The 26,559-nt window shown below is 41.6% G+C and overlaps 1 protein-coding gene across 1 annotated transcript; it reads right to left on the bottom strand.

Moving 5' to 3' along the window:
* Window positions 1-1,117: 1,117 nt before the first annotated feature.
* On the bottom strand, window positions 1,118-26,559 carry CDC42SE2 (CDC42 small effector 2; the record flags this gene model as incomplete). Its single annotated transcript, XM_084252770.1, has 3 exons — window positions 1,118-1,216; window positions 4,315-4,416; window positions 26,506-26,559. 3 exons carry the CDS (start codon window positions 26,557-26,559, stop codon window positions 1,118-1,120), a joined length of 255 nt encoding a protein of 84 aa, XP_084108896.1.

Genomic DNA, 26,559 nt, shown 5'->3' with positions numbered 1-26,559 from the left:
CCTGTTCATAATCACAGGTCCTTGCTCTCAAAATAAATAGAGTGAACATTTACAACAGAATGAGTGCCTTATGAATGAATGCAAGCCTTTTTCTTAGTTGTAATTCTAACAGAGCAAAAGTCCTATTTCTAAAAGTAAGCTAAAGTCCTCTTTTTCTGTGAAACTGATGTGGCGCCACAGCTAACCTTTCTCTAATAGCAGCAGTATCATCAGCCCATGGAAACACAGAAATATTCATTTCTGCATCCCACGGGCTTTCATATAAACCAACTTCAAAAAGCATGCAGATCCCTACTCTGCCGAAGTTTCAAATGAGTAAAAATAATCGTTGTGCTTGTGGATCTCATACCTGAAATATAAATGGTGACAAACAGGTCCTTGCTTACCAATGAAACCATAAGGCTGGAGGTGGAAAGAATTGTTTAAAATGGGGGCAAAAATGCAAAATAATGCTAGCATTCACGAAAAAAGATCATGCTAAGATCGATCAGATCCATACTGATAAAAATTAAGCCACAATCCAAAGAACTCTGTCCATGAGTCCAGAGGCATGCATGGCGGCTGAAGGAAATGCAGGATTCGTCTGACAATAGCTTCTTCGGAGCAGAACAGTAACATCTCACTGGAGTAATCACAACAGGCTGAACAAGACGCCATCACACTTCTTTTTTGCAATTGAAAAGAAAAGAAAGCAATCACAACACACAAAAAATTCAAGAATAGTGGAGAGAAAGCAAATTCACAATAACCTATAAAAACCAAAAGAAAAATCCAAATTATTTTTATACTTTAGTAAGAGTTAATCCTTTTTTAAAAAGTTCTTTTAATTTAAGAAGTTTACAATGAAAGATTTATCAATAAATACAGTGTTACATACACCACTACTTCACCACTCGTGGGCTTCCCCGTAGCGTCAATACACAAAGGGCATGTAAGCATAATCTTGCCACTAGCATCTCAGCCTCCTGCCTGCCTGTGATTGTCACTTGAAATACTGAGCTAAGCAAGAATTTACAACAAAAGACGTATCTTTTAGCCTTAGTGGCACCAGCTGATTGCAGGCATTGCAGGCCCCTGGTGCCCCAGCTCTGCGGTACTCACCGAGGAGGTCCCCGCGCTATCCTGCCTTCGTGTCCACCAGCTGCATCTGCACGTTGGCCGACATGCCGCCCCCATAGCCGCCCTTGGACTGCATCTGGTTTTGAATGGAGCTAACCTAAAGCAACAGGAGTGAAGAGGTAGGGCCAACACAATCAATGATTCTTATCAACGTTTTAACTAGTTAGTCTTTTTTCTAGTTGTAAGGGCAAATATTCCGTTATATAAACATTTCTTGCCACAACTCCCTCGCCACCCCCCCCTTCTCTACTTCCCAAACCCTTGATACCATTTTGAAAACAGAAGTGTATAGTAATAGGTCAGTTCACCTTTCTGTTCAACCTCAAGTATCTTAGTTTACAGCCACTGGACACACATGATCAACCAACTAATTACAATCAGAAAAAGAAGTACGAGGGAAATTGTGTGTGATGGGTCTTAGTCTATAAGGCAGGTCCGCCAGTGACATCATAACACTGAGGGGAGAAAAATGATGCTGAATGAAACGTCGTTTGAGAACCTGATTTGAGTCTACCAGCTCACTGAGGTCCTGTTTCCAAGCCCCTACTGAGGAGGTTAAGGGAGGACTTACTGTTTTCTGAAAAGGTGAAAAAGAGTTTTAAGGCTCCGAAGATTTGTACTGTCATTCAGATTGATAGTGTACTAAGTGAACTATCCTTTCTGAAAATCACATTTTTATCTGTAAAATTAAGATGATAATCTCCCCATACCACAGGACTATGAGGTACTCTTACATCATCATCAATCCAATCTTCGGTCAATGAGAAGTCATTTGGAAGCAGAGAATGAAAGGAATCGGGCTAGATTGCGAGCAGCAAGAAGGTTTTGTTGACACGGGCCTAACAGTGAGGAGGTGGCACCAGCAGCCTGGTCTGCATGGCGTCAGCTCAAGGGTCATCACATTTTCACGTGATTCTGAGAGGTGGGGTAAGAGCACTAACCATTCATTCCTCTACTTAGTGAGCACTTCATGTAATAAAATGCAAAAGAAAAAGTAAAGTTGCTCAGTTTGAGGGAGGCCATGCATGGCTTACCATGTTCTGTCACTTGCAGCTCTTTTTCTGGCAACGTGTTTTGTGGGGCACAGCTTGTTTCATTTCATCTTTGTACCAAATAACCTCCCATCTAACATGACTACAAAACCAACAGCACCCTACTCTTACATAATGCATTTATCAATGGCAGTTCAGATTCTAAGAAGGGTAAAAACCTCTTCCTCCAAGTCAGTTCTTCAATTAGTAACTCTTCAATGTTAAGAATGAATGTATTATTGTGACTGGATATACAGTATTTCTAGCAAGAAGTTTGTATGTTGAGTGTTAGGAAGCACAGTATATTTAGGGTAAAAAACTGCCAGTCATTTGGCCACTCAATAAATCCAATGTGGCTGTTTCACATGCATCTCTGCATCAAGGTATGTTCATAATATAACTACTCACTTCAGATAAACTTATGACAAAATATTTCTTTGTGTAGCATTTCTACAGGGGTGTGGGGATGAGACCAGGATAGTGGAGTAAAGGTTGAGAGGGCAGGCGTTTGGCGGTGAATGAAGCATGTGTCAAGGTTTGACGCTACCACCACTGAAGTGATACAGTTTTATACATGGTTAATCATAAAATTTGATGTAAGAAGATTGCTATTGTTTATGATTTGGTCTTACTTGCACAATGACTGCGCAGACTGAATACAAGAAAGAATTATCAATGATACTTTCAAGAAACTTAACATGGTACCCAGTATGGGTGAGGATTTGGGTATTCTTTGGAAGGCACACTGGGATTTAAAGATTTTTACACTTTGTAGAAATTCCACTTCAGTAAGCAGAGAAGGCTGCCTGCAGACGTGGCTCAGCTATTGTAGAGCTCTACCTTGCAGTCCTGATGCCACATCTCAACTGGAGAGGTAAATGTGGGAGCCCTGCGGGGCCTCAGGCCTACCTAACCGTGGCAAACGAGAGTCATGTGTATCAGTAACAGTCCCGTCCCCCCCCCCCCCCCCCGCCCCCCGGACAGAGACGAAATACCAGATGGGAATCTTAAAGGAAATTCTGAAATGTTTATAAACAAACTTTTAAGTCACAATATTTAACCTTCAAAATCTTAATTCATTCTATGAAGTTATAAATTTCAACTGGGGAAAAAGACTTAAAGTCATCATAAAAAAATTGAACTCATTCAGAGTCCCATTTGGTCTTTTTACTCCAAGCTGAATCAGGAAACAAAGATAGGGAATTATATATTGACAGCAACCTGATACGTCTTTCATTTCCACAAAAGCAGTTGAGTAACAAAGTACTTTTCCTACAGGTTTAAAACAAACAAGCTGTTTCCTTTCCAGGAAGCCACAAATGTCATTCCATTGCTTACCTAGTAACCGGAGTGACAAACTTGTTTGCTGTATCCAGGAAACCCATCTTCCTACTTTAAAGGTCTCTGTTCTCCTATGAAGTCTTTCATTAATGTTGTGCAGTAAGTATACCATGGATTATAATAATACCTTGTTTAGAAAGGCTTTTTGACCTGCTGTTACTAAACAGATCGCCCAGAAACATCTGTTTACGCTAGGCAGGGGGATGAGACTCTTACTATTGCCTTGAAGCAAGCCCCTCAGTACTGAGGCAGACTCCTGATGAAAAAAAACCCTCATGTGTAATGCCTTTCTTATGCTGTTGATTTTCTCTTAGATGAAAACTAAGAAATATTCAGATGAATAATCCATAGTCTACTTGAAACCTTTCTGAAAGATTTTAATTCTTGTTCTCTATATCATGCAAATTCTAATACTCTGCTTAGTGCATGAGAATTTTATCACAGTAATAATATGTAAAGGCTAAAAGTGCAACAAAAATGATTGTAAAAGGCAACTAACTGAATTTAAGGGAAAAAAGATTATTAAAAATTGACTTCCAAGTCTCTATGGGCAGGCATGGGTATTAACTTCCATTCAAAACCTCCACACCCTTAAAGTAGTTGCTCAGGAGAAAGGTAGCAACAAGGACTTTAGAACTATAAAAGCAGCAAATGTGTAACTGGACAAATGAGATTAATATTCCACTGTTCATTTCTTGTACGCTCATCCTGTGTATTCCACGTCTACACGTATGTGCATAAACTACAATGTTAAGACAGCAGAATGAGGTTTCAGAGGACTGTGGCCACTGGCACCATCCTCGTGCTCCACCCACATACTTACTGAGTTCATCCCACTGAACAGGTCTCCCGAGCCCACGTGCGCTGTGTGTACGAAGTTGGTCGGCTCTCCAATCATGCTTCGGTCGATCCGTCGGCGTCGTTTCTAAAATACATGGACCACGATGTATGTGATTCGGTGATCTTCTAACAGGAAACTTATCCTGACGGATTTTTATGCGGTGGGTGAGTATCTTCGCTTAATAGTTATTTTCATATCCTGGACAAACTTACTAAGTATTGCCCTATCACAATTACCTTTTATGATGAAATCCACCGATAGAAACGCATACACAAAAAATGATGGGCAAAGCTAAATAAGAGATTTTTTAGAATGCAAATACGTTATTTGATAAAGCTTTCACACGCATGTGTTTGTATAGTAACCACTTAAGTTTTATTGTTTTAAAGAAGAGACAAATGTAAAATCATTAGTCGCCACTGTTACTGTTAAGCAAAGGAAACAGTGATTTCAGTATCTAGTTTTCATCATTTGATTTTATCTGATGGTCATTATTTATATTATACCCCACTATCCTTGGCACAGGGCAAATCTGCCAGCTGTTTGTGTGTGGGAGGTTGGTTTCTAGACTGTTCACTGTGCTCTACCAATTTTGTCCAAACTCAGGCACCTCAGTGTGGTTTATTGATTCCTAATTGTTAAGAATCACTCCTTACAGGGTGCTTTGCAAAACATCCATCTCCCTAGGCCTATTTCTTCATCCTGCTGCTTTTCACAGATCATCTGATTTTTCCAAGGCAAACAAATCAGTCTCGAGTTTTTGAAGTCCTCAGACACATGATTTAATTGGAAAGGCACTAGCACAGCTGGCTTATGTGTAAAATGGTCGCCTCCCCCTTACCCTCGGGCGTGTATTCCAGGAACCCCGATAGTTGCCTGAAAGCATACATGCCTAAGACAATTTATCAATGAGGCACAGTACACTAGTAACACAGCACAATTATAACCATACTATAAAAGTTTCACGAATGTGGTGTGTCACCCTATCTTACTGTCCATATTTTTGGCTCTGGCTGATCTCACGGAACTGAAACTGCTTAACGTAGACCCGTGGGCAAGTGGGACTCCATCAGCTCTGACTGTCCCGCCTCCTTCCTTCTCAAGAAGCGCCTGCTGCTGGCTTATCCTGATAGTATCTATTGTATCAACTTAAGACAGACCGAAGTGAGTTTTTGTTTTTACGTCTTACAAGGACAAGTTTATTAGGAAAGGAAAAAGAAGAGACACCTGCATAGTCTGAGGCAGGTGGGAAAGCTGCTAAGCGCGTTCCTTCAGTCAGATGGTTACAACAGGATTTCCTTAAGAAGCCACTAGCCATAGTTTTACCATCCTCAAGATTGTCTTGCTGCAGACTGCTCCTAAGAGAAGTCTACGACGTTCCGCTGAAATACTCATGTCCCTTCCTCATCGAGTGTCAGAGACCACCGGACCTGACAGACCACAGCTGTCAGGCTTGCCTTCCAGTTCCTGCACGGTGGTCCTTCTCTAACTGACCACACGTCTCAATGCCCTTTAGGAAAGTTTTCTTCTACTGTTACTGCTAATGTGGACATCTGAATAAATGTGTGTATAATCTCCCAAATTTCTGTTTTGGTCCATTATTCTTCTCTCTATAGTTTCAGTGCAATGGAAAATAATTCTCCTTGGTCCTCTTCAGGAATCCACAAAGAAAGCTTACGGGCCACACAGTTTCTGCTATGGCTTTAACGCCACTCTCATCGCACGAAAGCAGCTACAGACAGCACGTAAGTGAGTGCAGCTGTGTTCCATGTGGGCCGACTACATTTGACCTGCAGAAATTATTTTGCTGACCCCAGCTCTAAATCAGTAGTTTTTTCCAGTGGCAATAGTAAATAGCCAAAAACCACAACTAAAATACTCATTATTTTTCAAATCAGGTATTTCTAACCCTCTCCCCACACCTTATTTGAATAAGTTGATAATAAATTCAGTCTGTCTTTTGGGGCCCTGCTCCATACAATTGCCTGACAGTGGTGTCAGAAAACCCAAGACGGGTCTAGAGACTTTGATCGTGTTCATGTTTTTCTACTTCTTAACACACTGTGCTGACTTCCTGCTCTCACTGCTACTTCAGCTGTCCTAAAGGTGCCTCATCCACACTCCCTGCTCCTGACCACAGACTTGATAACCCACATCCACCCCTGATCTGGAATGCCGGATACCAGCATTTCACTAGTCTTCCCCACCCTGATCCTAGCCTCTCCCCAAGCCATCTATTTCTGTCCCACCCATTCAACAGTTAGAAGACCACCGTACAGGAACTGGAAGGAAAGACTGACAGCCTTGGAGATAGTCCAGTGTCACTGTCACTCTGTGAGGAGGAAGGGACATGAGTATTTCAGAGAGATGTCGCAGATTTGGGAGAAAAGCTTGGTAATGTTCTTGTCTAGGACAGTAGTCTTAAATGAGCCCTAAGAAACCATGTTCCATTCCCTCCCACCCCGTTTAGGTAGGAAAAGATAGTGACAGTAACTTTGTAACTTTTCTTCCTGGCAATATACTGTTACACTTCCATTATAGCTGCTTTGTTAGAAAACTTTTTTGACCAGGGCACATCCAAATGTAGCTTAACCATCAGCACATGAATTTCCCACACCTGGACGGGATAAACTTCTGGGGAGTCTTCCTTTGATGAAGACTCCTCTATTCTTGGCAAGCTTTAGAAATGAACACCCAGCTCACTCAGAAATGATCCTTGAAAGAAATTTCCTGATGGATTTGTCTGTGAATCCATGTGCTTATAAAGAGGATTAAATATACACTCAAATGACAAAGACTCTGAATACTGGACAAGGATGTTGAAAAGCACATACCCAGGCTGGTTCCGAAGAGCCTATTCTCATTGAAAAGCAAAGGACAGGACAACTTCAACTTCTATGGCTAATTTAGATCATTAATTTATGAATGTGAAAATAGTCCAGTGTTTTTCTACCTGAACTTCACTGAGTTGGGAGTCAGACTTTCCCCTTTGTACTCAAAGGTTGCTCCTTGCCTTGTAACCTCTCCCTGATTTTAGAGTATAAATGCAAAAGCATCCAGTCTTTTCTTCCCTAATGCTTGAAGGAACATGGCTGTGAAGGCAGGGCACTGACTCAATTTGGTTGAAAAGGGTACTTGACGATAGCTACGGTGGAAGGCAAATCAGAGGGCACCAAAGGAAGCTGGTGAAGAGAGACTTGGATTCAACTAATTAATAGCAGTGGAGATGGAAAAAAGTAGAGATAGGAAAATGAGTCACCAGCATAGTAAAGCTGCACAAGTTAATAAAAGTGCATAGAGGAACCTTAAATAAGGCTGAGTGGAAAAAAAGAAGCCATGAAGTGAGGCTGAGGACCAATTCAGCAACACGCAGTGAGTACTTTTATGGGTGCTCTGTCCGTGGAGGAACAAGAGTGGAAGACACACAGGGAAGTGGACACGGGAGAAATGCAACACAAGAGAAGTCTGGCCTTCTGGGCAGGGAGAAGAGGAAATGAGAATGGGAAAAGACTTGATTATGCTTAATTTCTGATGAGAAAAAGCATAGAGTGAAGGTAAAGAAAAATAAAGGATTCTCAACCTCACATCACTGCAGGGAAGGGAATAGGTTGGACGGGGTCTCCTGATTATCACAACTTCCCTAGTCAAGATTGAAAACAGCGCCTCCCCGGTGGCACAGCGGTTGAACGCTGGGTTGCGAAGCTGCCCGCAGCCTCGGTTCGATCCCCAGCTGCTCCCCGGCCACCGGAGGTGGGTCCCACATGGCGCGCAGACCTCTCCTGCCGCCCGCTGCTCCCCTCAGCAGTGTACTTCGGTCCTTCTGCCTGCTCTGCTCCCCGCTCTGGCTCTGGTGAATTCTCTCACCCTCCCGCGCTTCTGACTGTACCCAGTGCTTCTATAAATAAATAAATAAATAAATCTTTAAAAAAAAAAAAAAAGGATTGAGAACAATGTGGATTTTGAAAGTGCACTGTGTGTGTGTGTGCAGTATTAATAATACAAGATAGAGAAGAGATTTAAATCGAGCTAACCAGGGGAATTCCAGAGTCAGGCCTCTGCAGAGAAAAACAGGAAGTGGAGCGCTCCACTCTGGTGTGCACTAGCTGCTGTCAGTTGCACTTAGCGTTTTTTCCTGGACACATACTGTGTTCACTATAAGGCACTTTATTAAGACTGTCTGAGTAACTCCTGCATGAGGTCAACGGCTGAAGGCACACAAAGATGAGTGGCTGCGTTAGGGTGACAGGGATTAGGCAAACTCTTCCTGTGACATTTCCACATAATTACATGCCAGCCCAGAAAAATTATTACTACATAATGAAATAGTAACTTCAAGTAGATGCAAGTAAAAAGGACAGTAGAAAGGCAATTTAAAGATGCTGCTACTGCGTCCTGATAGGAACTGCCCAACTATAAAAGCACACTATGGGTCAATGGGGAAATGTAACAACTGACTGGGTAGTAATAATAAACTATTTGATTTGGGGATGTGGTGGTAATACCGTGGCTATTTTTAAAAGTTCTTAGCAGTTAAATGAGCTACTGATACACACACACGCAAACCAACATGGGTGAATCTCAAAGCAATTACATTGAACGTGACATAAGAAGGCAAATATTATGTGACTGCATTTATAAAAAATTCTAGAAACTAATATTGATAGAATGTGATCAGTGGTTGCCGGTGGGGAAGTAAGGGTTGAGGACAGAGGGATTAGAAAAGGTACCTAAGAATCTGGGAGTCATGGATATAGCCACTATCCTGATTGTAGTGGGGGCTTGCTTACTGTATATCCAAACTTAGCAAACTGTACACTTCAAATATATGCCATTTATTTTATGTCTATTATACCTTTGATAAATCTGTTTAAATCTCTGATACTTCGTGACATATTTTTGGATGAAATCTGATGTCTAGAATTTGCTTTAGGTTAGGCCATGGGAGGGGGTTAAGAGGTGAATTAAGATGCCCCACCCTTGGTAACCATTCAAGCTAGGTGCTACTTAATGAAAGGGGGTTCTCCCTCCGTTTTTGTATAGAGCTGATAATTTCCCCAGCAGTAAGTGTTAAACAGATTTAATTCATTTAGCTCCCTTCTACTCTTACAACTTTACACAGAAACTTATGTACTGTATTCTCGTAAAACTGATGCAACACAAGTACAAATAACATCTAATTTCTGTCTGATTTCCATCAGAACTTAATCTTGGCCTCATTCTTGTGGATGCTGTGCAATTCTAAAATTATTGCCTACCTATTTCCTGTCTTCCAAAACTGTTAGATGATACATTTCAAGTTTTTGAAAAATATACACTGTTCAGCTACCACCTAACATATGGCTACGACCAGCAGATTTTTTTTTTTTAATGAAATGTAAGTTTAAACATCACAGTCATACAGTTTTTAAGGCTTAGTTTTCCAAGCACCCTTTTTTGGTAGCATTAACAGCCCACCTCCCTCACATTAATACAATTTTGATCAAGTGTAAAGTCTAGAAAAGCAGTAATTAACCGCTTAATAGCACATCTTTGTGAAGCACTTTTCAGAGGCTGTGAAACCCCAATCATTGTATAAAAGTCAGTCAAGACCTGGAAAACGGGGGTGGTGTGGGATCTGAGTCTACAGTTTGAGGAGTTGTGTACTACTCGGCAAGCACACATATTCCATAGGTAATTGTGTTAATTTAAAAATAAAAATTTACTATTTCTTTCAGTTTGTATCTATTATTTTTAAAATGTGACTAGGTTGTTAGGGCATAAATACTAAGTTGTTTCAACCAAACCAGTTGAAGTATTTATCCTGGCCTATTTTTTATCATGAAAAAATGTTTGGTACCAAAAACAGAAAGCTTGGAAAACTAATTTTTTAAAATACTGACAGTGTAACTAGGTACCAGACCACTTCTCAAATACTTTCTTTCTCTGATGCCACTGACAGTGATTCCTTGAATATATAAGCTACTTTCAAGCTGCCTCGTATTATATCCATTTCATACATCCAAAAACAGAGCCTAATAAAAGTTGAGTGAAGTAAAAACAGATTTGACCTTTTTTGTAGTAAAGGAGGATTTTTCCAAAGGTCTCCACTAACAAAATATGGAAACCATACCTCTTGTATTGATTTCAACAGACCACACTTCATACCCTTGCCCCAACCGTTCCACAGGGCAGCTGCCCACCTCTCAAGACCCAGCAATGTAACTTTGCTCAGTGGATGCTGTTGGATTTAGAGCACAAGGGTTTAGAGCACAAGGCTCCTAATTCAATTACTGCACTGAAAACACTGCTACAATTTTCTCAGTTGATTTCCCTGCCATAGCAACAGCTCTATGACTGTAGCCACACCTGATACACAGGAGATAAAGTGATTGCTGAATAAATACAAGGCTTTTAAAGAAATGATGTCAGCTCAGTTCTCTAAAAACTATGCAATATTATCACTAAATATTCTTCAACAACCTATTATATGTGGAAAATATAAAAAATATAGTGCCATTTCTAGTGGAGAGTTTATTTCTGCATCAAAAAAAAAAAATGTACTTATGTGGTGGTTTTCTTTTCTCTGCTCCACAGGAGTGCTGTGTCCCACAGAGTGGTCTGACTGTCATCACAGTTTCATTTTTTATAGTGGATGGAACCTCGAAAGCAGTGGTTCTCACACTTGGCATTCATCAGGGTCCCTAGTGGGTCTGTTAAACAAGGCTGCTGAGTTCTTGCAGATTTCAGGTCCAGCTGGCTTGGAGAGTGCCAGGAAGGTGCCTATGTGACAGGAGCCCAGGGTACGTCGGGGCCCAATGGCTACACACTACCTCTAAAAGCTTCTAGTTGAATACTTAAAAGGAGTAAGAGTGTTTGTTACATGCCAGGCATGCTTGTAGACACTTCAAATACCAAACTCATTTGCTAAAATCCTGAACAGCAGTATGTGATGTATTTTCTTCATCTCTGAAATCAAAACAGCTATTGGCAAACGCTCCCTTGATATTACTCAGGCTTCTACCTCATCCTCCCATTTGTTCACCTGCTGTCTTCCCGGAATTTAATCTTATAACTTGTATGTTCTCATTATTTGGAAAACCATTGGGTTGAATAGTTTTGCTCATTAAAAACACCTCCACAAACAACCGAATCACTGAATGATGTGACTCTCAATTTTTTTTAGTCACTTTTTCCCACAAACAAAAGGGCCTGCTCCTACCACTCAAAGTAGAGATGACGAAGTCAACTTCAGCTCCCTCGTTCTCTCTTTTTATTCCCTATTTCTGGTCCCTAACCAAATTTTCTACAGTGCACTTGAAGCATGTGTCATAGTTTCATTCCAGTACAGATCTGGTGGATCCTAAGCACACCAGGATGTACGTGTACATACAGGTGTCAGTGAGATCGTGCCAAATCCACTCTCTCCAGGGTCTGACGAACTCTGTTACCGCTGAGTCAGACAACTTTGTAAACAGTACATAAATAACTAAGGTAGTTATTTATAATAACTAAGGTAGTTACATGCGGTAAGCAGTAAGCAAAACTTCAAAATTAGCGCAACCAACCTTTACAAAATCATTTGAAATAAATCTAATCTTGGGGGAAAATGCATTATCATTGTGACTAGATAAATGATCCATCTGAGGAATTTATTACAAGTTAAAGTATACTAAATGAGTTCTCAAATAAGGCTCAAAATGAGTCCTTGTTGGGGGTGAGGGTATGAAAACCTTACAAACTGCACAATTAATGTAGGATGCCACTACCTTTTATGTATTATCTTTCATGCCAAATGCATTACTCCTGGCACAAGTCACAAGATACTCAGAACCGAGGTCTGGCAGACCAGGCTTTGCAAGAACCTGGCACGCGACCTTCAGCCTTTTCCTTTCTCACAGTGGCCATTCTGTCACTGGAGTGTGAAACAGCCTCACAGTTTATATCAGCACTTTGTAAGGACATTCAAGTTTTTGACATTGAAAACTATTATTTACCAGAAGACAGAGTTTGTGCAATTCATACATCCTTAACTTTTAAGTTATTTTACTGACTTGACCTTTTTTCTTACACCGGAGGGTGAGAGGATTCACCAGAGACGGAGCAAGTAACAGAACAGGCAGATCGACTGAAGTACACTGCTGAGGGGAGCAGCGCGCAAGTCAGGAGGGTCTGCTGCACCATGTGGGTTGGTTGCTCTCTGGCCAGCCAGGGATCGAACTCATGCTGCAGACTGCTTCAAATTGCTATGCTTAACCCCTTGCACCACCAGGGAGGCCCTTGAGACAGCTTTGTAACAGCGCACCAGAGAGTAGTATATATTCAAACTGACGGAGATCTATCCTACTGCACAAAGCAGGCAGAAGTCTCTACAGTGAACATGTGCCATAACCTTCTGAGCCTTTGTTCTGGAAACAGCAGCCTCCCTCCTTTCCTTTGGGGAACTGATCTCTTCCTGACCCAACTATATGATTCTGACAGGCTGCCAGCCACAGTAGTCCACAGCCCTGACCACAGTAATGTTCATGTGACACCACTTGGGCCACAATCCCTCCCAGGAAGAACCAGAGCAGCAGAAGCCCTCTCTTCCTCATGGAGGGTGAGCTGGGCTTGTGAAGCAGGGTCTGAAGACAACGTTCTCCTAAGGAGGAAGACAACCTACCTGTTCTCAAAATGTAACAAGTCTACATATAAAGAAAGGAATCAAGAGACTGATGGGTTTTAACAGTCCTAGAAAAGGATTTTAAGAAGGCAGACACAGGCACCCACTGGTGGAGGTCCTGCTTTCCAATAGTTAAAATGGCCAAACTTGAGGACAAATCAAAGTGAGTACCCTACTTTGGATTTCAAATTCTCATAGGTCAAAACTTCAGAAAATAGTAAACCTTTTCAGCATACCAACTTGTAGTGTATCTTCCATTCTGGGAACAATATATATCATTCTATCTCTGGACCCATTCTGGATCTGGGACATACACTGGAATGCCAGCAGAGGCCCTCAGGCGAAAGGGCTTTGAAAGGCGTGGCACCTCTGTCAGAGACACCAGCCACGGCACGGCTCACAGAGAAATCCAAACAGCTAGGGTTACAAGCAAAGAATCATCTAAATCAAAGTAGAGAAAAGTAAGATTTCCCATGCAAGCAATATTTATCAGTAAGTAGATGGGTTGTTGGTAATGCAGTAAAAATTCAATCCTAAATGCAGTGGTTACACAACTAACCTTTTCCTACTGGGTATAAATTTCACAACTAGTAATGTGAATTTGCAGGAGGCCCCCCAATTTTTTTTTTTTAGATTTATTTGTACAAGAGCTGGGGTATAGGTCAGAGGTACAGGAGGGTGAGAGGATTCACCAGAGCCAGAGCGGGGAACAGAACAGGCAGAATGACTGAAATACACTGCTGAGGGGAGCAGCGGGCGTGGCAGGAGAGGTCTGCATGCCATGTGGGACTCTCGCTGGTGGCTGGGGATCGAACCGGCACTGCAGAGGCTGTGGGCAGCTTCACAACCCAGTGCTCAACCGCTGCGCCACCAGGGAGGCCCTCACAGACGCATTTTGAAATTATTTGACCACAACATTTTCTCACCTCCTGTTCATTAAAATTTTTTTTCTTCAGCTTATCTTTTTATAGTAATTTTTTTTTTATCACAATGAAGGTAATACTACCCTGATTATGAACTCCAGCGCTCCATGCTTTCACATGCTGTCTAATTAACAGTCTGCAGTATGGGACATGTATGCGGTGTGTGCGGGGCGGGGTGGTGGAATACTTGGTAAAATACTTGCTGGGATGTGAGGGAAAATTTACGACTTTTTTTTTACAGTAAGTTCTTCTAATATTTAGTATACAGGTTGACATTAATTGCTTGATAACTTCTGACTGCATTTATTTTCACAAGTTACTTGAACCACAGTGAGCAGAAAGCACTGAATTCATGTATAACTCTACTACCTGAAATTAAATACAAAAATGATAGTTGCTATAATACAATTTATAACTTAATCTGCTTTGTTATATAAATATGACTTTCTGTACCCTAAAAGAACTGAACTTATTCTGTTAATATATATGGAACTTAATAATGAACAAAAGTGTGGAAGAGTTGAATTGGAGAGTTTTGTTTCAAAAAATCTCTAACTTGTCTATAAATCTGAGGCTCACAACCTGTCAAAATAAAGTCAGGTTACTTTTTACTCCTAATATATTAAAATGCCAAGCTATGCAAAGTTAAGCCTCAAAGTGATGCCACTACATTCTTCCCAGACTGATAAAAATCTGTTAAGCCTGAAAATACCATGCATTGATGAGGACAAGGAACAAACACACTAAAACTGCTGGTGGGAACCCAGTGAGTTGTAACAAGTGGTCTTGCATAGTGGTAAAGGTAAATCTCATTAGACTTCCAGTCAGTAATTTCACTCCCAGGTATATAGCCTAGAGAAACTCAAGTACCTGTTCACCAAGCAACACATACACAAAGGCACAAAAAAGCATTGTTCCCAGTAGTCCTGCACTGGTAAGAGCCTGGATTACCAAAATGACTATAATGGATGGATATCTCATGATGAGTGACGCAACTGAACATACAAGAAAAATGAAAATGAAGCTCATATACCCCCCATCACGTGTGTGTGTTAAGTAAAACTTGCAACGCAGGAAGTGATTACCCTTAGACGCAGGGTACAGGCTCCTGCAGGTGTAGAGATGGGATGTGGGTATGGGTGGAAAGGACACTAGGAGCCTTGTGGAGCACTGGCCATGCCCTGTTTCTTAACTTCAGTGATATTTACTTTATGTATAAATGTACAGGATAATAAATAAACGCATAAACTTTTACAATTAGTAATTTTTGATATGGTAATGCCATTATAGTTACGTTAAGATTGACTCATTTATGGGTAAATGACAGAACGCTTGGGATTTGGCTTCAAAATAATAGAGAAAGGAAAAGTGGATGGAATGAGATGAAAAAGATCATATAAGAATTCAAACTGTTGCGGAAATTCCGGTGCTTCCGTGAGCGCTTGGGCGCCCCGAGGCAGCGTGTGGCAGTCTCTGGACAGGAGACTCCAGGACCCCGGGCAGCTGCCTCTGTCCTCTGTGCTGGACCCCAGCGCCTCTGCCAGCGCCGCCTCCAGAGCCCTCGTGCGTCTGTGAGAGCAGCGACAATGGATGAATCTCTGGTCACCACCTCAGGAGATTTTTTTTTTTTTAAGATTTATTTATTTATTCATACAAGCACTGGGTACAGTCAGAAGCGCAGGAGGGTGAGAGAATTCACCAGAGCCAGAGCGGGGAGCAGAGTAGGCAGATCAACGAAATACACTGCTGAGAGGAGCAGCAGGTGCAGCAGGAGAGGTCTGCGCGCCATGTGGGACCCTCGCTGGGAGCTGGGGATCAAACTGGCGCTGCAGAGGCTGCGTGCAGCTTCGCAGCCCAGCGCTCAACCGCTGCGCCACCAGGGGAGGCCCTCTCAGGAGATTTTTTAAGTGTGATATGAAACCACTGCCATCCATGGAGGGCCTGGAAAGATCTTAGAATGTTGGCAGGTAGCATTTTTAATAACGAATGTCATATGTCCTTGGGCAGCTTCTAAGAGCAAGGAAGGCAAACAGAATGTATACTGATGGGAGAAGAGACGGTGGTAACTAGAAGACACTTACGAGCTAAGAAATACCTGGAGGATATGGAGAGAAAAATCACTGCACCTTCCAAGATGATTCTGAACAACCACTCAAACTTTTTTTTTTTTATTTGTTTGTTTATACATGCACTGGGTACAGTCAGAAGCGCAGGAGAGGTCTGCGCGCCATGTGGGACCCTCCTCCGGTGGCCGGGGAGCAGCCGGGGATAGAACCGGCGCGGCAGAGGCCGTGGGCAGCTTCGCAACCCAGAGCTCAACCGCTGTGCCACCGGGGAGGCCCAACTTTTTTTTTCAAACTATTCTTTAATGCCCAGAAATGTATGGCTTCTTCGACTTAATCCATTTCTTCTATACAATGTGGAAAAAAACAAGTGCAAAGGATAGACTAAGGTCATGGACTACAGGTGCTTTGCTGGTTTCTAAATTCCTGCTATGAGTGAGACCATCCAGCATTTTTCTTTTTCTTTCTGGCTTATTTCGCTGAGCATGATCCCTTCCAGCGCCATCCATGTTGCTGCAAATTGTATGTTTATCTCTTTTGAATGCTGAGTAATATTCCATGGTGTATATGGACCACATCTTCTTGATCCAGTCATCTATTTGCCTGGTGGCCATTTGCATTTCCTCTTTGGAGAGGTTCCTTTTTATCTCTTCTGCCCATTTTTTGACTGGATTATTTACTTTGTTTTTTTTGAGTCTATTCAGCTCGCTAAGAGCATTCATTATTCTATGAGGACATCAGAAGTCTGCAGACTTAAATCTCTAGAAACTTCTAAATATTGATTTTACACACGATCATCACCAAAGAATCAGTACAATCCTGATTACTTTCTGAACTGTGTAGGTTTTTCTTCTGATTCATCAATGAAAACTACTTGTTTTAGAATTGAAAAATCCCCATACTTTGCCCCCTCTTGTCACAGATGAAGACATGGAGGTGCTGCTGAAAGCCATCTTCCCTCAGCGCCCAGGGGCCCTAGGAGGAGACAGTGATGATCACTGAAGGAAGGGCAGGGCAGCCGTAGTCTCTTCTGACTCGCTGGAGAAGCAGCTGTCAGTAGTTCGCCTGAAGCCTCCTAATAAAGGTTAAAGGCTCCATTTAACTAAGCCCCTAGCGGGGCCTCCAGGATGGCCTAGGGGTTAGGCTCAGCGCTCTCACCGCTGTGGCCTGAGTTCAAGCCCCGGCCAGGGAGATACCCGCAAGGAGCGTGGAAGTTAGCTCCCAGAAGGGGGCATGGAGCTAGAGCGCATGTGGTGCAGCAGAGGGTCTCTTCTCTCTGTGCCTGCTGCTCCGCTATGCTCTGTGCTTCATAATCGCCTTTCCGCCGCTTCAAATCCCCGCCCCACCTCCCCTTGCCCCGCCCCACCACATGTCTTCCTAATAAAATCTGACACCTTTAAAAAATACATAATAAAAACTTCCAATTTAAGCTGAATAAAGATCAATTTGAGCCCTAAAGCAAAAAATTCCTCAGACATTTACAAACTTGTAAAAAGCATTCCAATTTTTGAAACTGAAGGACTTTCCATCCACCATCTTAACTCTTCCCCAACCTGAATTCATATTAACTAATATGGACACGAAGTTACCATCTAATGCCACTCTTCTGCCAAGAGTGTTTCATAGAAACAAATTCAAACCTCCTTCACAGACATATTAAGGTAGACAGGGACCACCCACCTCCCTCCACAGTGGTTATCTTTGAGCAAATATGGCGGCCACTCCTGAGCATAAAACACCTTAGGAATTTCTGGGTTTAGCAACAGTAAAAACATTTAGAATCAGTCCTCTGCAATGCCTTTCTAAAACGAAGAATTATTTTCCATGGCCTCCCTGGTGATGCAAGGGGCACTGCAGCATGAGATCAATCCCCAGCCAGGGAACTGCCCACATAGTGCAGCAGACTACTCCCGTTCCACCCGCTGCTCCCCTCAGCAGTGTTTTCAGTAGAGCTGCCTGTTCTGCTCTCATTCCCCACACCTCTGGCTTACACCTCAGTTCTTGTATGCATAAATAAATAAATAAATAAGAATATTCTCCATTTCTCAACAGATAGGGATAATTTTCTATTTTTATTGCAAAACCTCATCTGTTAACTGCTTTGAGATGATTATGATTATATATGTGATCTGGTATAAAATGAAACAGCATACACTTGGAGTTTTTTAAAAAGGAAAAAGATTACTTTTAGTATATTTTTACCACATTTAGTATGTGGAAGGTGAGTCCTAAAAACACAGTTCAAGAGGACCTGTGGCATCTGAGGCGATTGAAGTGCAGTACTGTAATTGTTTTACAGAAATCCCCTGAAATTATGAAATGCCCTCAGCTGGAACCTCCACTAAGTTGCCTTTCACAGAACTGCTAATTCATCCTCTCAGGCTGCCATAATGACTATGAGGCGTCTGAGCTGGTCTGAAAGTCTTCCTACACCTGAGTTGTCTAGTAACCCATCCCATCTTACCACCCATTCCTCAACGATTTCCCTGGAAGAAACTTGAAACCTGAGAAACCACCAGAGCGCAATGCTGTCACTTTGTTGGTTATATCAGGTCCAGACTGATCACTTACATATTCTCCCACCCTCTCTGGTTTAAAACTGTAAGAGACAAGTTTAAACCAAAAGCAACCCTAGAAATTTGAAGACAACAGAGGTAGGACAGGCAACAGGAAGTGAGGTAGGGAGATGATCTAAGGGGGCGGGGGAGGTCTACTGGTGCTCTGGTGGTGGTTGTGGTGAGACTGTACATCTGAAGGGGTGCGAAACTTCTATATGATACACAAGGTTACAAACCAACATTACCTCAATATAAAATAACAACGATACATCAGAAAAACAAAAATGACAGAAAACACCGCAGAAAATAAACTCAACACAGAACACATTACACTGAGGAGGACATGCTGGATGCGTGTGCAGGCAGGAGGAGGGAGCTCATGGCTCAGGGTGCAGGATGCTTCAGCCAGTGCTAACCCTCAGTCTGGGCACATAATGACATTCAAACCACTGGGGAAAGGATTACATTTTCCACTTGGGTTTTTGCTCAAAACCCTTCAATGATTTCCCATTTCAAAAAGAAGAAAAACAAGTTTTTCATGCCTGGAATGCCAGGGATGACCTGACCTTGAGCTGCCTCTCTGACCTCATTCCCACCACCATCCCTTCTGCTCCCAGCCACCCTGCCTTCTTTAGTGCTGCTCTCAAACACGCAGACTTTACACTTCCAGCACCTTGCACTCTCCAGTCAAACTGACTACAATGCTGGTCCCGGGTATCTGTCTGGCTTACTCCCCTAAGTATCACTTCAGTCAAGAGGAATTTGTTTGCCAGACACACTTAATATGCCCTTCTCCTTTTCTATCTGCTTTTCCTGCTCTCTCTTCCACATAGCAACTATCATTATATACTCTTCTTTATGCATTAAATAGCCCCCTTCCTCCACCACAAGGAGAGTCTTGGGGGAAGAAACAATATGCTTTGCTCAGTTATTTCCTGAGTACCTGGGTTACTGCAGAAATACCAGAATGGTGTTCCATACACTAACCAAAGTAATGTATAAATGCATATATGTCTAATTAAAATAACACATCTCAGAGAAAAATACTGTTACCGAAAATCAGAGCCATGTATGGAAACATTAACTGGAAAAGGCACATAATATGAATAGAAAAGTGTGGTTGGTTTTTTTAATTTGTTTTGTTGTAAATGAAACTTCATTGCTTTTGAGGATACTTAGAAGCTTATTCCCTTGATTGTGGTGACTGAGTGTATGTATATATCCAAACTCACCAGATTGCATACATTATTTATGTACTTTTTTGGCATACCAATTAAGGCTCAGTAAAACTAGGGGGAGAAAAAAGTATTCTACTAGTTCTTTGATGCACAATTAGGTAAAGAATTCACTGTAGTCTTATAAATAACCAAATGACCGACAATTTCTTTTTAAAACTAAGTTGTGAGGCAGCAACCATTCAGCGTTAATCTACAGCCTTAGCAGTGTGCAGCAACAGTCACTACAGCATTTATATGCTACAGGCAGTTTAAAAGATTAATTAATTACCATGGCTCAAAAAAATTGGGGTTTTCCGAATAGCCAAAGCTCTCCTGAAAAAAAGGAATGGAGGCATCACACGCCCAGACTTCAAACTATACTACAAAGCCATAATCATCAAAACTGCATGGTATTGGAAAGAGAACAGACACACAGACCAATGGAATCGAATAGAAAATACAGAAATAAACCCACAGATTTATGGTCAACTAATCTTTCACAAAGGAGCAAAGAATATGCATTGGAGCAAAGAAAGTTTGCTCAATAAATGGTGCTGGGAAAACTGGGTCGCTACATGCAAAAGAATGAAGCTTGACTACTACCTCACACCATGCACAAAAACCAACTCAAAATGGATTAAAGAATTAAACATAAGACCCGAAACCATAAAATACATAGAAGGAAATGTAGGTGAAACACCACATGATATGCACATCAAAGAATCTTTACAGACACATCACCCAAAGCAGTGATAGTGAAGGCAAAGATCAACAGCTGGGACTACATCAAATTAAAGAGCTTCTGCACAGTAAAAGAGACAATAACCAAAACAAAGAGAAACCCCACCGACTGGGAGAACATTTTTGCACCCAACACTAATGATAAAGGACTGGTCACAAAAATCTACAGAGCGCTGATGAGACTCAACAACAACAAAGAAGATAATCCAGTCAAAAAATGGGCAGAAGAGCTAAAAAGAAACTTCTCTGAAGAGGAAATGCAAATGGCCAACAGCCATATGAAAAAATGTTCAACATCACTTATAATCAGGGAAATGCAAATCAAAACTACAATGAGATACCATCTCACACCAGTGAGAATGGCACATATTAAAAAAACAAGCAACAACAAATGTTGGCGAGGGTGTGGAGAAAAAGGAACTCTCCTGCACTGTTGGTGGGAGTGCAAACTGCTCCAACCACTATGGAGAGCTGTGTGGAGATTTCTGGACCTACCAAACATAGAGCTTCCATAAGATCCAGCAATTCCACTCCTAGGTATTTACCCAAAGGACATAGAAACATCAATTCTAAAGAGCACCTGCACCCCTATGTTTATAGCAGCACTGTTTACAATAGCTAAGCTTTGGAAACAACCCAAATGCCCCAAAATAGATGACTGGATCAAGAAGATGTGGTCCATATACACCATGGAATATTACTCAGCATTCAAAAAAGATAAACACATGCAATTTGCAGCAACATGGATGGCGCTGGAAGGGATCATGCTCAGCGAAATAAGCCAGAAAGAAAAAGAAAAATACCGGATGGTCTCACTCATAGCAGGAATCTAGAAAACTTAAATAAGGGACCAGGAAAAAGAATAACTATAAGAAAGAAAATACCAAAATCAACAAACAACTATGAGCCAGAGACACTCTATGGGGGGTAGGGATCGGGGAAAGGAAGGATTGGGGTCAAAATAAGGGGGTTGTAATTGTATGGGGAATATAAAAATAAAATTTAAATTAAAAAAAATCGGGGTTTTATTATGCTATGGTTTGTACTGTGTTAGAATGAAGGAGTAGGACGAAAAATTATGATTCTTATGTACTACTCAGAAAAATGCATTCTGTTTTCTTCCCAATATTGGGTTGTCCCTTTTTCACACATGGAATGTGCAAGAGCAGGGGGTGGTAAAGAGTGAGTGGGAGAGCAGGCATGCAGAGCTTAATTTCAGTAAATACTTTAGAAAACTTTATAGAGATGACCAAGCAGCTTTCACATAAGGCACTCTTGACATCCACTAAAGGAACTGCAAGGATGTGTTTTTACGGACTATAAAGATAGATAAAATCATTAGTGCATCCTGTATGTGTTTTCCTGATGCCAAGAAGCAAGCTATTCTTCCACTATAGTAAAAACATGGCCCTGTTAAGTTCTGTATAATTTTTCTCAACAAGTCAAAAAGGCTGATAAATCAGATGTCCGTGGTGGAATATTTCATACAAACATATTACTAAACAATAGCACAATACTGACATATTAAATATGTGAAAAAAGCGCAAGTTATAAATCCTTTATGTAGCAGAAAATGTAATTCTAATGTCTGCTTATAATACCACAGTCTTATGCTTCTGCTATTCAAATTCTTGATCTATCACTTTCTTAGTTGATGAGTATGCATATAACACATACTCGAACAGAGTTCATTTTACTACATACATTATGAACGGCAATAAATCAATCCTAAAAAACATCACATTATGACTTCTGGTTTCTGGTATGGCATGTGAGGTGCGTGGATGGTGTCACTGCTGTTCACCAACAAGCATAAAAAAGCTTAATAAACAAAAGCCAACAACTCTTCTTAGATCCACTACAGAACTGAGATCACAGAGTAACCATTGTTTCCCCAAATTGGAGAGATACGGAGGTACAGAAAATTACAATTTCCCCAAACAGAAACCCATGAGTAGAATCCTCCAGGAGATCCAGAGCCAGTGCAGGAAAATCTCAACTGTAATTGAGCAACTGCTAGAGGATTAGTACAGACAAGTTTGAGAGCTAAAAACTTCAGGGAAGCCCAGTCTTAGAGGAGCCGCCATACCTCTGAGTTTTACCTCAGGAACTCTACCATATTCTCAAAGGGAAAAACAAAAAATTCCCTTGGACTTCAGCATGGAGAGGGGAAAGACAGCCATCTTAAAGTAAGCCAGAATAATGTGTTCTTTTTTTTTTTTTTAACTTTTTTTTTTTATACAGGCATGTGTTTATTTATTTGTTTGTTTGTTTTGTTTATACAAGCAGTGGGTACAGTCAGAAGTGCAGGAGGGTGAGAGAATTCACCAGAGCCAGAGCGGGGAGCAGAGCAGGCAGAAGGACCGAAGTACACTGCTGAGGGGAGCAGCGGGCGGCAGGAGAGGTCTGCGCGCCATGTGGGACCCTCCTCCGGTGGCCGGGGAGCAGCCGGGGATCGAACCGGCGTCGCAGAGGCGGCGGGCAGCTTCGCAACCCAGTGCTCAACCGCTGCGCCACTGGGGAGGCCCTAGAATAATGTGTTCGTAACAAAGATACCCTCAAAAGAAACTACTGCACCAGAGGGGTTTTACCAAAAACTAACCAACTTTGGGGAAGGGAACTATCCAACCCTACTTCCCTAAGCTAGCTAGCCTTGCACGCACAGGAAGGGAAATAGATCAAACTCCAGACCCCTCTTGCTTTCATGACTCAACTAAGGAGTACAAAAAAAACCAAAACAAAACAGAGAAGCACTTATGCAGGACACAGCCCAGGGCATAGGCTCACCAAAAGACTAAAACCTCTTCAAGCATGACCTGACGCTTGCCTTCCCATAACACCTTCCCACCACACCCACAAGGCTCCTGCACAACAGGGAATGCAACTGAAAGAATCAGGTCTATATTCCAAAATGAAATCCTGAGAAACCCAAAGATGGGGACAAAAACAAGGACACCAGGGGATACTGTTTCCCGTTGACACCTAGAGTGACAGCAACAGTGAACACAGCTGAGCCAGCAGTCAGATAAACACAAAATCTCACACTAATGGTCTAGCTTACCTCAGGTCCAACTCTCAGCAACAAAATATATGTAGGATTCAAGTATCCATAATCTTTTAAACTGTTAGATAGTATTATCTTTGGTAATCTATGATAAATTATAATTAAACTTAAAAGTCTGGGTAAAAACACATTCACTAAAATACACATCTATTCATTCTTTTTTTTTTTTTAAGATTTATTTATTTATTTATACAAGCACTGGATACAGTCAGAAGCACGGGAGGGTGAGAGAATTCACCAGAGCCAGAGCGGGGAGCAGAGCAGGCAGAAGGACCGAAGTACACTGCTGAGAGGAGCAGCGGGCAGCAGGAGAGGTCTGCGCGCCATGTGGGACCCTCCTCCGGTGGCCGGGGAGCAGCCGGGGAGCAGCCGGGGATCGAACCGGCACTGCAGAGGCTGCTGGCAGCTTCACAACCCAGCGTTCAACCGCTGCGCCACCGGAGAGGCCCTCTATTCATTCTTAAGTAAATTAGAAACTTTCCCATTAAAGTCAGGATAAGCAAGGATGTCCCGCTGTCACCAACACCATTCAAAGTTGCACTTCACGTCTTAGACAATGCAGTACAAGACCAACAGCATTTTACTAAAAAGATTAAAAGATACTGTCACTATATGCAGATATTTTTAAAACATTAAGTGTTCAGTAATGTATGTGGATCAAAATTAATGCATAAGCCATTAATTTCCTGTCATTAGTAAATAGAAAATAAAATTTTCACTAGAATAGTAATAAAAACCCATAAAATAGCTAGAAAACAATAACAAGAGATGTTCAAAGCTTACATAATGAAATTTTTAAGCTTTACCAAAATAATATGAAAATGTCTGTAAAATGAAGACCCATGCCTGGCTTCTCAACAGGATTACACAGGGATTACAGAGGACTTCAAAGATGTCAATTCTCACCCAATTACACTCTAAATTCAACATGATTCTAAACACCCACAAGATCAAAAATATTCATCATGAAATACTTCATATGAAGAAAAAATGTTCACTGAATAAATAAAATTTAAAAACTTACCTGTGTTATAAAGTACATAACAAGGATCCACCTAAGAACAATCCAGCTTAAAAAAAAGTTATCAATATAGTTGAAGGAAACTAAAGAGATAGTCCTTACGAGACAGCAAAATATACTAAAAAAAACTGAAGCAATTAAAACAGTATGGCTAAAAATACCCCCCACCCTCCCCAAAAACTCATCTTTTAAGACTACAGCACGGCAATGGCACAGGTATAAACAAAAGTATCAAAAAAAAAAAAAACCTATTCAGAAATACTCAAATATATGACAGTGCAATATGTAATAAATGTATGATTTGTAATAAATGTATGATTTCAAATTGCTAATCAAAAGATTACCTCTTTAATAAGCTGTCCTTAGATAGCTGATGAGCATGAAAGAACAGTTAGACCCTACCGCACATCAATTGTTAAACCTCATGGATCACACAGATACAAGTAAATGACAGAATTATTAAGGAATATATAAGGAAGATGGTGGCGTCCACAGCACCAGGAATCTGCATCCCTCTTCCACCAACTGCACTGACAGAATCTAATAACTATTTCAGAACTCTGCAGTCTGTTCAATGCTCGCAAGTTCCAGGGAGGTGTTGGAACGTAAACTGCAGTTATTTTCAGCCAATGTCAGGTCATACACAGCACAGTAGCAGTTACCCACTTCCAAACCCACGTGACACCCAACTGTGTTTCTGGAGCAGCTTGCACATGTGAACCAGGGTGGGCCAAAAAAAAAAGGGCCCTGTCCTCCAAGAATTTTTGCTTCTGATCACAGAGAAGCAAACAAAAAGCCTTTGTTGTAGCTCCCAGTCCCTGGCTGAAGTGACTTCCAGGGGATTTAAAAAGCGGGTGCCCTTTCTTTTCCATCCCCTTCATTTTTCTCTTTTTCCCCTACTGGGGGGCCAGACAGGAAAGGCTAGGGCATTTTATTTAAAAACAGCATATACTAGGAAAATCAGAAAGTGACTGCATGCCTGGGGAAAGGCTTGGGAAAGACCTGAGAGGACCCTACCTGCTATAATAAAAACAGCTGGGGGGAAGTTTGGAGGGGGGTGTGCGGGTGCGGGTGCGCACGCTTGCGTGTGCGTAATATAAATTCAAGCATTCATCCAGTCAGCAGACAGCCAACCAGTTAGCAATACAGCTACTTTCTCCAAGGCATAAGAGTTGATCCTGAATATACAAAGTAAATGTGGTCAGGGCTTCTAAAGAGTCAAAACAGAGAGACTTAAAACAGTTATTCACTATGCAAGCAGTTCCTCTAAAGAAGAGCCAGAGGGAATACTCATGAGGTATTAGCTAAGTCAGGAGAACATGGGGGAAGATTTTATAAAGATGGCATTTGATCTTGGCATACTAACAGATAAATAGAAAACTGGAGGTTGGAGGCCAGGTTTTTCACTGAAGTAACAATGTGTCTATAGGATAGGATGTAGACTTGGCAGTGGGGCATACACCAGAAGTGAGCCAAGAAACCACTTACTATCTGTATGAAGCTGGGCAAAAAACTGGACCTATTCCAAGTGAAAAGAAGAATAATAGTCTCTTCTTCAGGGGGCTGCCATAAGAAAAATGAGACTGTAAACTGAGAAGGAAGAGAGGGCAATCTGGCTGCCACAACTCCCACCCACTGATGTCCACAACCTACTTTGCTGTTTTAACATCAGGTGTTTCCCCTTCCCACTGTTCCTCCAGAAGCAGCTGGTAAAGGAGTACAACCTTCTCAGCCCTGTACAATGAATGGTCTGACACAGTTCCTGACACATTGTAGCTACCCCAAAAAACATTAGTTTCCTTTTTTTTAAAGCAAATATTCCAAATCCCACTGAACTTCTCTCTGTGACACTACTCAGAACTGCCCAGCAATTACTGAGAGGATCCCGATTCTCAGTTTAAGGACCTGTGGTGTGCTTTAATAACCACCCCACCCAATCTGTACTTACAGGCTGAGGCTGTTCCGCGATACAGCAGTTGAAACACAACCAGAATTCACTCAT

The sequence above is a fragment of the Talpa europaea genome (assembly GCF_964194135.1).
Source record: "Talpa europaea genome assembly, chromosome: 13".
In the NCBI taxonomy this organism is placed as follows: domain Eukaryota; kingdom Metazoa; phylum Chordata; class Mammalia; order Eulipotyphla; family Talpidae; genus Talpa; species Talpa europaea.
This window is presented reverse-complemented; position numbering and strand designations above follow the sequence as displayed.